The 12,850-nt window shown below is 36.7% G+C and overlaps 1 protein-coding gene across 3 annotated transcripts; it reads left to right on the top strand.

The window, feature by feature from the left end:
• The first annotated feature begins 2,250 nt into the window (after nucleotides 1-2,250).
• LOC132641769 (F-box protein CPR1-like) lies at nucleotides 2,251-4,572 on the top strand. Of its 3 annotated transcripts, none has more exons than XM_060358856.1 (3): nucleotides 2,251-2,586; nucleotides 2,690-2,859; nucleotides 3,180-4,572. In XM_060358856.1, the coding sequence occupies exons 2-3, from the start codon at nucleotides 2,845-2,847 to the stop codon at nucleotides 4,332-4,334; spliced, it is 1,170 nt and encodes a 389-aa protein (XP_060214839.1). In that variant the 5' UTR covers nucleotides 2,251-2,586; nucleotides 2,690-2,844; the 3' UTR covers nucleotides 4,335-4,572. The 3 variants fall into 3 exon arrangements, with proteins under 3 accessions (XP_060214839.1, XP_060214841.1, XP_060214840.1); XM_060358858.1 differs by having other exon boundaries at nucleotides 3,230-4,572; XM_060358857.1 differs by having other exon boundaries at nucleotides 2,695-2,859.
• The last annotated feature ends 8,278 nt before the right edge of the window (nucleotides 4,573-12,850 follow it).

Consider the following 12,850-nt stretch of genomic DNA (forward strand, 5'->3'; position numbering starts at 1 on the left):
GATTTGAGAGAAAGATGAAGAAGAGTGAATTGATGTGAATTAAAATGAAAATGAAGAAGGGTTTATATAGGAGTGGGGATGGGTTAAAGTGTTAAAAAAAAAAAATTGGGGGCCAAAAATTAAAAATCTGACCGTTTGACAACGGCCATTTTTGCAAATGGACCGTTGCCAACGGTCCATTTAAGGCCCAACGGCTCTTTCAGTTTTTTTTTTGTTTTTTTTTTAATTTTCACCGGTTAACCGGTTAAACCGGTCCGGTTCCGATTTAACCGGTTCCGGTTTCCAGAATATTGGAACCGGACCGGTAAACCATTACACGGTTAACCGGTTCTACCGGTTCCGGTTTAACCGGTCCGGTTACCGGTTAAAACCGGTAATGGCAAACCGGTTGCCAGGCTTAGTTTCTATGTTAAAATTACTATTAGATGTGGAATTGTGCATCACTTATGTCTTCGTAAATTCATAGGAACTCTTACTTAATGTTACTTGCATGGCTATCTCTGTGGATGTAATTTGAAGGAGATGCAAAATTTGTTGTTCTTAAATTTACAACTTTTGAAATTATGGTTATTTTTGAGTAGTTATTGCTATTTTAAATTTAAGAGTAGCCACGTTAAATATCAGATTTCCAAATGTTGGGTCTGTGCGCAGCACAGGCAACACTTATCTAGTCTCAAATATAAGAGTTAGGAAGACGTAAGAGTTTCATCATAACTTTTTTCATCGGAAAATTACACTCTAACAAGGTGCTCTTAAGCCAAAATAATTTTTAAGCAGTTTTGTAGTGTTTGAATGAAATAAAATAAAAATGCTTTTAAGCACCTATTTTTAAACCAAAATAATAAAAATAAGCCAAAATTCTAACTATGGCTTATGCTTTATAAGCCATAAGTTATAGACCCATTCAAGACTCATTATAGCGTTTTTCTAATACAGATTGGAATTAATTGGGTTAATAATTCGGGAAACTAGATGATTAACCAAAAAAATAAAAGAAGGGTATTGCATCTAGTTGTAGGCCTAAGAATGTAATTGGTTTTTTCCCTTCATTTTCCTAGGAAATACTATCTCATATCCCCGATCTAGAGAAGGGAAGACATTCAATTTTTTTTTTCTAATCCGGTGTTTATCCACATTCGACTTTGACTAATTTGGATTCACGTTGTGTTATGTCTATTAAAAGGGAAGTGTTCCATATCTGAATTTTTCCGATTCGCAGGGCTCGAATCACACAGCTTTGATCAAGAATAAAGGAATCTTATTCGTCCTAGCACTATCCTTTTGACAGTGACAAGACATTTATTTTGTGTAAATTTGTTCTCGAGTGTCTTGCAAAATATCCTATAGGAGTATGTTGTTTGCAAGATTTTGTAACTATTTGTAACTTTTCAGTCCAGATATGTAACTTCAATTTCTGACCAAACCTTGCTTATCCTACAAAGGTTCTTTTTTCTTTTCTTCAAAGAAAATGGGTTTTTATTGAAATTTCACTTTGGAAAAATCTATATTCCAAAACTTTTGGGAAGTTTGGGGTTATAGTGTATCTGGGCTGGGTTTAATCTCCACACATCGAGCTAGGACTAAAGAGCCATTTGGGCTTATTCCTGAAAGGAGTACATTTATTTATGCATAAAGGAAGAGAAGTAAAATCCTAACCAAAACATTACCCATATTGTGCAAAACTTTATATATGGAGATTATTACTCACACGGTCTCAATTTATGTGATACATTTTTTTTTATAATCTGTCCCAAAAAGAGTGATACATTTTTTAAATTTAGAAATAATTTAAATTTAAATTTTACTCCCTCCGTCCCAAAATAAGTGACACCTTAGAAAAAAAATTGTCCCAAAATAAGTGCCACCTTAGGAATTCAAGATAAAAATTTGCAAATCTTTTCAATTATTCCCTTAGCATTAAAGAAGTGGTTCTCTTTAATATTACTCTTTTCAAAAAACATATAATAAATAGGGATAGTTTAGTAAACTCTAAGTTGTATTTAATGATTTCTTAGTGGACGTGATTTGTGTTAAGGTAACACTTATTTTGGGACGGAGTGAGTACCTTTTACGCTTAACGGGATGATGTATAATCACATAAATATATTTGACTTATTTAAGACTATAAGATTCAAAAGTCTTTTTGTATTTCTTAAATTTTATGTTCAGTTAAATTATATCACATAAATTGAGATACAGGAAGTATACAACTATCGTTAAAAAGAAAAAGATTATTATATAGGTATAGCTCTCCATAGAAAACGCCAACCCAAGCCACAAGTCATTCGGGTAGCCCAAAAGCAGAAACCCGAAACCCGTGCATATCAAAATTGTGTCTTCTCCTTCATCTAACCCTGTAACCCTAATCAGAGCAAATAGAGAAAAAGTAAGATCCAGAGATGGAAGAAACAGCCAAGCTTTACAAATCAGTACTTGAAGTTATGGCCTTTTCTGTTCTTGCATATAAAGGCTGCTCTTTTATTGAAACTTTGCTTTCTTCATCAAAAAAGAAGAAGAAAAAGAAGAAGAAGAAGAAGAAGAAGAAGAACAAGAATATATTACCACATCCCAGTCAAATTCACAAAGGTGAAATCTTTTTTCTCTGTTTTTGTTTCCTTCTATTTTTAATGGCCTGACTATTCCACCAAGTATGTCTATATGTGGCTAAAACACAAATTTTTAATTGAAGAGAAGATAGTTATGATTCCGTCAAAGAATATAATTGAAGAGAAGATAGTTGTGATTCCGTCAAAGAATATAATTGAAGAGAAGATAGTTGTGATTCCATCAAAGAATATAATTGAAGAGTAGACAGTTGTGAATCCATCAACAAGCACAAAGAAGATGGATGCCGATCGGGTGAGTTTTAATTTTAGGCTACAATTTGAGTTTAATTATGCCTTACAAGGTCTCTATTTCACTGAATTTTGACTTCAAGCTTTATTACTCTATCAATATCCCTACTTTATTATATCCATATCTCTAAGATATGGTTTTTCTCTTGTTTAAATGGTTTCCTTTTTAGTTTGTTTGTGCTTTTGACTACTGCGGGCAATGCTCCCATTTTTCTTGGTGTCAAACTTCAGACCTTTGATGAGCCCTTACAATTCTTTTTCCCCTTTAACTACGTCATAAATAATTGTAGTGTACTACTAAAGCACTTGTCTTGTCCTATCTAGGCCATGAAAATCCACTTCCCAGATGTAATAATTGTGGACATCCTCAGCAGGTTACCTGTGCGGTCGCTTCTTCGATTCAAATGTGCTTCAAAATTTTGGAGGTCATTAATCTCTGAACCCTACTTTAAAACAAAGCATTGGAATCATGCCAAGAATAACCAAAATTTTCAAAGATTTCTTATTGGCCAAGTTTGCCCGACTTCTCATGATAAGTGGCTTGGTACGATGTCGTTCTATTGTTCTTCTGTATCATCGGTCCAACTGGTTGATGTACAAAAGCTTGGTTGCCCTTCAAATGATAAACCGTGCGGTTATTTCATAGTATGCTGCGGCGATGGCTTGTCTCTTCTTCGGTCTCCAAATGACTATCTGCTGTGGAACCCTTCCACAAATGAATCAGTAGTACTTCCGAATCCCGAATCTCCACGAACATTCGGTAGCGCTTACGGATTGGGATATGACACAACTAGTGATGACTATAAGATTCTTAGGATTGAAAGTAGTAAGGGTTATGGTTCCAACCCACCCTGTAAAATCTTTGCACTAAAGAGTGGTTCTTGGAGAAAAATTGATAACCACCCTCGTGGCTATAAAATTGATAACCATCCTCGTCGCCCTTACGATAGTGAATTTGTTGTGAACTCTTTGGCATTTGTTCATGGCGCATTTCATTGGATCATCAAGGATAATTTATCTAAGTATTTCATCGCTTCATTGAATATATCAAATGAGGCGTACGGAGAGATGCCGTTGCCAGAGGGAATTTGTAATATTTACAACAAGTTAAGATATGGCGTTTCAGTATTAGAAGGAATGCTTTGTGCTCATTGTAATTATCGTAATACGGAGGGGGGCACGTTTAAGTTATGGGTAATGAAAGACTACGGTGTCAAGGAATCTTGGACTGAATTATTTACTATTCAAGAGACCCAACTTTTGTCAGCCACACCGATATGTAGGTTTACAGATGGTGAAGTGTTACTCTACTACAACTGGGCTAGATATACTGAGTACAGGACATCCAAAGGACCATATCGATTGTTGCCTGCATCTGCTGCTTCTGCTTTACCATATCGATTCTTGGCTGGATCTGCTTTCATCAAACACCTATTCTGCTATACAGAAAGCTTGATCTCTCCAAAATTACTTGTTTAGTATTTGATTATGATTGGAGCACCTTTTTTTTTTTTTTTTTTTTGGGGGTGGTGGTTGGGGGTGGGGGGTGGGTGGGTGGGTTTGGAAGTCATGCTACATCTTATTCTTATAAGTTATTAGCTTGTTAGTTTTGTGTTTTAGAATGTAATTCCCAGTGTTGTTGGCTTTGCTTATTTCATGTTCCTAAAAGAGGCGACATAGCCATTTCTGTACTAATAAAGAAGTGGTTGAACTCTCACATCTTTTTTTACCTATTATTGTTTCTTTAGTTGTATGTACTAACACTACCAAAAACACGAGATTTAGCCACGCGCAAAACCGTGGCTAACACTACTTCGCCACAGCAGGTTAACCACGGTTGTTAGCGTGCCCATACCGGACGTCGCTCGCGCATTAGCCATGGTTTTGGCGTCCATGGTAATCTTATTTGGCCACTGTTTGATTTATCTTCAGCCACGGTCGAACCATGGGTAAATTTGGCTGTAGAAAAAAAAAGAATTATATTTAGAATTTTTAATTATCCACGCGATAACCGTGGCTAATTTAAGGAATAATGTAACTAGTTTTACAAGTTCATCATGCTATTTAGCCACGGTTGAACCGTGGCAAATGTGCACACTTTTTTTTTTTTTTAAATTATAATTCCCTGCATTTTCTTGGTATCAATACATAATAACAGGCATTCACTAATACACTGGACATCATACACAAAGCACTGCTGTAAAGATCAAAGTTTCAATGTTCTATGTATCATATATATCAAAGCCTAAGTTTCAAACCTTGGAACATACAAAAAAGATACCACAATTGCTAGTGTAATGAAAATGCATAAAGTTAGAGGTACACCACATATTTAGTGGTACAAAAATATACCATGAACAAAAGGCTAAGAAGAATCTAAGTTGAAACTAGGCAACTCACTACTAAATTTAGCTTGTAAAAACCTGCCAAGTGATTCGCTTTTGTGCATGTCGTTCCTTAGTCTCCACAGGTTGTTCCTTGGTATCCTCAAGTCCTTCGTCTCTTCATGTCCAGTCAACTTTTCTTCAAAGGTTTCTACATGCTTCTCTAGGTCTTCAACACGTTGATGAGACATATTACTAGAACCACCAAGATTCGCATGACTAATTGAATGTTTAGGCATTCCAAAAGCAGTCGAAGGACAAACATTGCCACATAAACCACGCACACAACCAGAATGTTCTGCTCCATATACTTTTCCAATGGCGTCATTAGGATGAGCTAATATATTCAGTGGAACACCTAAAGTGGAAGCATGTTCTTGATCTTGAGATAGATGCTCCGATATTTTATCCTTCAAGTAAAATAAAAGAAATGAGATATTCTCATACCAACGCTGCTAACATCCCAGGGGAAAAGAAAACACTGTCACCAAATTACAATTACATTGAAAAGTATAAAATGATATAAAGACGCAAGCAGGAGTCTATTTTTATGCAATCCGGGTGACCATAATAGATATCTTCATCTCACCTTTGTCTGGAAAACTAAGCATATGCATACAATTCAGAGGTATTTTTGGATTTAATACCACAGCCGTCCAAGCTAGCACAACTATTCATATAGTTTCTGCAGGACAATAGTTCTATTTCTTGGCAATACACCTAGGGTGTAAATTTCTTCACTTGTTCTCAAAATATTTATTTTAGCATGCCTCTGATAATTAATTCCTAAAGAATTTAGGAAAGTGAGGCAGCCAAAACAGCAGTTGCATTTCAACACTGAAGAGACTCAGAGAGGTCTCACCATTGAGCTTGAAGGTTTCCTTACGATCAGTAGTTCCTTTGGAACATCTAATTCTGCAACATGTCGAGCAGATATCAGAATCTCTAAGCTTTGTCTCAAACATCTGATATTTACTTTTACTAGAGCATACATCAGAAGACTGCACCAATGTTGCATTCCTTAATTTATAGACAACTAGTGATAAAAGTGGATGTAGAAAAATATCAACTGCAGTTTCCCTAAGAGTAAATCTCTACCTCTAAATCAGTGAATGCAAAATCCGCTGAGTATAGTTGGAAGACTGCACCAATGTTACATTCCTTTCTCCAGAAATTTATTTTAACACTTGAGGACTTCAATATCTAAACCAGTGCTAATATGTACGATTATTATTACTCGATTATTCGAAAACATTTCCAACTGTAAACAAACTAGAACTCCAATGACAAACAAGGAAAAAGCAAAACAAATAATCAATTTGGTAATGGTCACATCCATCCACCAAAAAAAGCTGTATATGTCTCAATCACAATTTTCGCAACAACTTTGAAGGACCAAAATACTATAGTTGAATTTGATAACAGTCATACAAATCAATGTGGAAAATAGAGGTTAGTCTAATTATATAGAAAAAAGAACCTATAATCATACTCTTTAATCTTAGGAATCTATTTGTAGCTAAAGCAACACTTCAAAAATCGAAAATTACTAAACATCTAAAAAACATTCACTCACATTATTGAGAAAATTATCACTAGGAAATCAACATTGTAACTGAAATTTGAACTGGACAAGTGTTTGGAACTTACAGCTATAATCTTCCCTTCACATTATTGCCATTCTTTTTCAGTAAAGTTGACAAAATAACCTCACTTCGACACACAGGCCTTCCATATTTTTTTTCTCCTGTCATTAGTCGAGTATACATCAAAAAATAAGTAGCATGCAACACATTTTATTTGGTACAATAAAGTGATTTCCAAAATGAACTCCAAGGTAAAAGAAACTTACCATTTGACGACCTCTGCTTGCATTGCTTTTGCTACCACCTGTTAGGATTAGAAAAGTTTTCTATTCATAACCGGAACAGAATTACAATAGGAGGAGCAACTCTCACACTCAACTATTACAAAAAAATCAATCCTAAACTTAATACTTATATCTTACTCAAGTGTTTTCCTTACTGTTTTTCTCTCTTGCTCTTGGTAATGCTACAAATGATAGAAGACTTCCCTATTTATAGGGATGAAATGAACCTATTGATGTCATTTGTGACTCAAGCAAGCACTTGATAATTTGACAAATACAAGGAAGATGTTTTCTTCCTTAAAACAAGGAATATGTTTTCTTCCTCAAAACAAGGGAAATGCTTTCTTCCTTAAAATGAGGGAGATGTTTACTTTCTCAAATTATGGGACGGACCCAACACCACCGACATGAGGGACTTTAAGTTTACTTCGATTTCTTGCATTTTGTTCACTTTGTGCCTGCATTTCTCAAACATCAATTTAATCTGGACATGAATTAAGTGGGATAAGATTTCTTTTATAAAAGAACAATTACCTTCATCTTCTCCTCTTTATGGTGATGCACAAAAGCGGTCCAATCAATAGAGTCCACGTTTGGGAGAGGATTAGCAAGTATCTCTTCCTTACTTTTGTTAGGGTGGAACGTATATAATAGGCCTTCCATCTATCGCCTAAAGTATGCATCACCCATTATTCTCTTTCAAATGTATTTACATACATAAGATAAAAGATACACTAAATGAACCTGAAAAAATTTAGATAGTTACCTCAATTAACTGTCATTGTAGGCGATTTTTCGCCATCGGGCATCCTATCCCATCTCTCAACTGATACGGGACAAATTACTGACTTTTGAGAAAGTTTGCCAAGAAATCTCACAAGCAAGTTTGAACCATTATCACTTCCTTGTTCACCCCCGTTGAGTTCCACCATAACTTTTTTTTTCCAAGTTCCAAACTCGATCTGCTTGCATATTTTGAGTTGTAACTTCTCCAGTCAAAGTATATATCATTTTAACAAGAAATCACCATTGATCGGAAGCAAAAATAACAAAAATGATAAAGAATAAACAGCAGTAGTCAACTCTAATATAAAATTACTTCAAACCTCTAATCTCGACAAGCAATGGCTCCTCTTTTTATTGTGAGTTAGCTTCATCAGAGCTTGAAGAAGAATTTAAGTTGTCATTACCGAATGTAGGAGTTGGTATGTTCTCATTCTCAAGTTGGTCATTTAGTTGATCCCCACTAATTTGTTGCTGCAAATCTTGGGAAGTTTTGCCAAGAAGGAAAATCCAAATAATGAGAAGTAAACACCAAGCGTTGCCATGAATGGACTCCATAATTGTTTTGGACTACATCCTTTACTAGCAAAGAACACAAAAATTAACAGAAAGCTTGTCGAAATCACAATATATGAAAATTGTAAAGCTCAGACTTCAGTATTCCACGAGAGTTAAAAGAACTAAAAAACTAAGGGACGAAATAGAAAAGGATAAAAAGGACGAGAAATACCCGAAGCAGAGAAGATAAACATTCCCCTAAGAAATACTAATATCAGTAGCTTCTTTAGATTTAAGAAGAGATTCTGTCAATTCGAAGCTTGGGAAAATTTAACTTATGGTGACAAAAAGGTCTCTTAATTACAAATGGTGACAAGTTTGACCAGTCAAAGTCAAACTTGTCTTAAAAATGTGATTAACTTAAGTTCAGACTGAATTATAATTTTTAAAACTTATAATCTTTTACAAAATACACAAAAACCCACACACTTTATTAAAAAAACTTCTTCCAACCCACCCCACGACCCCAACTACTATATTTTATTTTGAAAAAAAAGGCAGTTCCCAGTTCCTCCTCAGGCGGCAAAGCAGAAAAAATCGGCGACCACCCCCCACCATTGCTGCTGCTCCTCGTTCCTCTTCAAAATCACTGTTCTTTCTCGTCGTCGTGGTAACTTAGTTCAAAAGTTAGGATTTTGAAATCAGAGTGTGAAAATGATAATTTTAATTTGAGAAGATGAAGAAGAACATAGGTTTGTCTTGAATGTTGTTTGTTTTGTTGTAGTTTCGGGTATTTGCTGCACTTGTTGGGGTTTGTGAGTTTTTAAATAGTGATTGTGGTTGTGAAAATTATGGTTTTTGGTGCTATTTTTGTTCCTTTTCTCCTTGTTGTTTTGAAAAAAAGGCTTGCAATTTTGTTGATGTTTTCCAACAACTAAGGGTACCTGTTGCAGCAAATTCAGCACTTGTTTGACAGTTGCAAACATCTGCTGAGGTTTCATGGTTAAAAAATCCCTATTGGTGCATTTTGTTTAAGTTGTGAGTGAGATTTCTGATGGTTGTGTGTTTGTAGTGAAATATAGATGTTTTGTAGTTAAATTAAGATGTTGTTGTTGCTGTTGCTGTTGCAGCAAATTCAGCATTTGTTTGACAGTTACAAACATCTGCTGAGGTTGCATGATTAAAAAACCCCTATTTGGTGTATTTTGTTTAAATTGTGAGTGAGATTTGTGATGGTTGTGTGTTTGTAGTGAAATATAGATGTTTTGTAGTTAAATTTAGATGTTTTTGCTGTTGTTGCTTCTGTCATGGTATGGTTTAGGAAAAGTTTTAATTTTATCCAACAACTATTGGATAAAATCAAAACAATTGTTGAGGTTTTTGCAGCAACTGAAGCAGTTGTTGCAGCATATTAACAAGCTGTTGTAAAAAATCAAAATAGTTGCTAAGCAGTTGCTACTGTTTTTCTATTTCCAACAACTTAAGATTCTGCTGCAACAACTAATAAGTTGTTGCAACAACTTCATATTTTTATTGCAACATATTATTAATCGGTTGCAACAACTGATTACTTGTTGCAACATATTCCTTTTCCCTTTTTACTTTAAATGTTGGACTAATCAATTACAACTGTTTTTCTATCTCCTGCGTGTAGATAAAATGACTCCAGTTAAAGAAAAGGAGAGAAACCAACTGAGGGATAAAGTAGTAAAAGAGCCAAGGTGCAAACACTATTAGATAAACTTGTGACTGCTATTTGTCAATCAACAAGTCTAGAGGAAAGAGTTAGTGAAACCGGGGCTTCAGAAAGAGAGAAAACCCACAAAACCTATGTTGGGCATGAAGAAGAAAGTGATATCTGCATATCTGTTGGGCACGAAGAAGAAGAACTTTCCAACGAGTCTTTCTGACATATCTGCATCCCCATGTATAGTAAAAGTCTTTGCAACGAGGAACTGAACTCTTGGACTGGCTGAAAGGGAAGGGGGAAACCGAGCTAAAAGCAAGCGTGCCTCTCTTATAAGAGCTTTAGGAACGTCACGGGGGAGGAAGATAGAAAGGTAACCTATGACACCGGTCAATTACGCTTTTTCTCCCCGCTCATTTGTTCCAAACCAGAGTTTCGAGTTTCAAGATCGAAGTGGGTAGCTCCAGTAGACCCATAGATCATGGAACAAATAGGGTGGGTAGGCCTAAGCACCACACTACACGTATAGACGCGAACCCCTATGGCTCAGGATCAGGTGAGGGCGCTGGAGGAAGGGGCTTCAGGTGGCAAATCAACTATATATTTGACACGGGTTTGCCGTAATGCTAAAACTATGCCGAATGCATCTATCGTCGTTGATGCATAAATAAAGATACCAATTAGTGGTGATTGAATTCCTTCTATGGTTCCGCATGAGAAACCAGTACTTTGAGTACAGGGAAGTCTGCTAGTAGGAATTCCTCAGGGCGTGCCTTCTTCATTTTCGGCAATTCTATATTCTGAAATAGTTCGTCAATTCAGTGCTTTATTTGTCGAGTCAATCTTCCTGGAGAAGACTTGAAAAGGCTCGAAGACCTCTGGGACATGAAACAGTACTTTAAGGTAAGGCTGTTCGTGCCCTTTTTGACGACCAAGGCACAATGGCAACAATCTATCTCTCTGGGGATGCGAAGAATATTGGAAACGACTTTCGAACCATCACACGCCAGGCCGGGACGTCTGGCATAATAATTTCGAAAAGGCGGAATTGGATAACTTCTTTGGCTTTATTGAGGCTTTTGCTTTTTTTGTATATAGGCCTTCGTATAGGATAGAATTTTCATTCCTCTCGCCAAAGCTAGAAAAGAAAGGAGCTCTCTCTTTCTTTCCCACCTTTGAGCGAAGCAAGCCTCTCAAGTGTGTCCCAGAGGTGGAAGTGGTTCTGATAGGCGGACAGTTTGTTTTCCTTTCCTGTCCAGTATTTTCAATCCAAACCGAAATAGGAAAAGCCGCCAAATTCCTAAAATGATCCTCTAGTCCCGAGCTTGGTATATAAGGTCGTGGGAAATTCTTTTCTTCCGGCCATGTTGTGATAGGGGGGAGTCACTCCCAACAATTTAGCCTGAAAAGAAAAAAAGTGGGGTAGAAGTGAAGTTTCTATTGAATTAAGTAAGATCCTTTTGAATAGAAGATGCCCATGAAAAAGCATTTTGCTCAACATCGATCCTCTCACATACTTCCTCAAGCAGCGGACAAAGCATCTATTAGCGAAGGGAGCGAGGTCGATACTAGTCACTTGGAAGAGGAGGAAGCGGCAACCCTGACATGCGCTTTCTTTTGATCCGGGTTAATCTCGTCTTCTTGAAGAATTACGGATTCCTAAACCTAGTAAGGGGGTGTGTTTGAATTTCTCGTTAGGTCTTCACTGAAGGATTGTCCACCTTCTCAAGCCTCTCTACCATACCCCCAACTTGCGTACAAGAGGTATATGTGGATTTGATACAAATATCATCATTCTGATCGTGACTTGAAAAAAGAAAGAAGAGAAGGAACTTGGAGTTGGCGTGCTTCTTCATTCATCCATTTAGGCCCGGCTAGGAACACGTGGATCCAGGGAACCGGAACGACCAGAAAAAGAAGTGAAGTTAGAAAGCCGTATGGCCTCGTTATGAGAATCTAGCTTCGCTAACGCTCGGCTAAGTCTTGAACCTTCGCGCTGACCGTTCTCTTTCTCAGTAGCAAAAGCGCTTCTCTTTGCCCCTTAACCTTAAGTAAAAGGACAAGAAGAAGAAGATCAAACCTTGGCTGAGTTAAAAACAAAAAGGAAACATAATGTGGATGTCAATCTTATTGAGTCCTCTAGTATTGCCACAAATCCTAATAGACCTTCCATTGATGAGGTCGTTAACAGTTTCAGCATTGAAAAGTATGGCGTGACGATGCCGCTGAATGGAAATAATGATTTGTCCGGTGATTTTATGGTCAGATTAAGCATGGGCAAGGGCTTTGACACCTTTAGGGGCATTCTTCAGCAGCAGGGGTTGGAGAATTTCTTTAGGGCTAGTTGCTTTGGGCTCTATTTATATTTGCCTGAAGATACTGGTGCCCAATTTCAAATGACAATGGTGTCTAAGCTTTCGAAGCGTATGATTATTTGTGATAGAAAAGATGAGGTTTGGATTAATTACTGTGGCATAATAGTTTGTTTTGGCATGAAGGAGTTTGCTATAGTTACCGGATTGAGATGTTATCCTTGAGAGCCTCTTCCTACTGTTGTATTAACCAAGCTAGCCCGGACTCCCAAGGCAGTCAAGAAAGCAAAAGGTTCCAAAGCTAAGAATGACATCTCTTTGGTAAACTTAGTGGGAAAAAACTACATTCAAAAGAAATTGTTGCAAGATTTGGAGTCCAAAACTTTCTCAAAAAAGCATAAGGAGGCATTGTGCTTAGTTTGGTTTGTGCACAGTGTTCTTTGGGTAAGAGACGTAAACAC

Source organism: Lycium barbarum, chromosome 5 (assembly GCF_019175385.1).
Source record: "Lycium barbarum isolate Lr01 chromosome 5, ASM1917538v2, whole genome shotgun sequence".
Lineage (NCBI taxonomy): Eukaryota > Viridiplantae > Streptophyta > Magnoliopsida > Solanales > Solanaceae > Lycium > Lycium barbarum.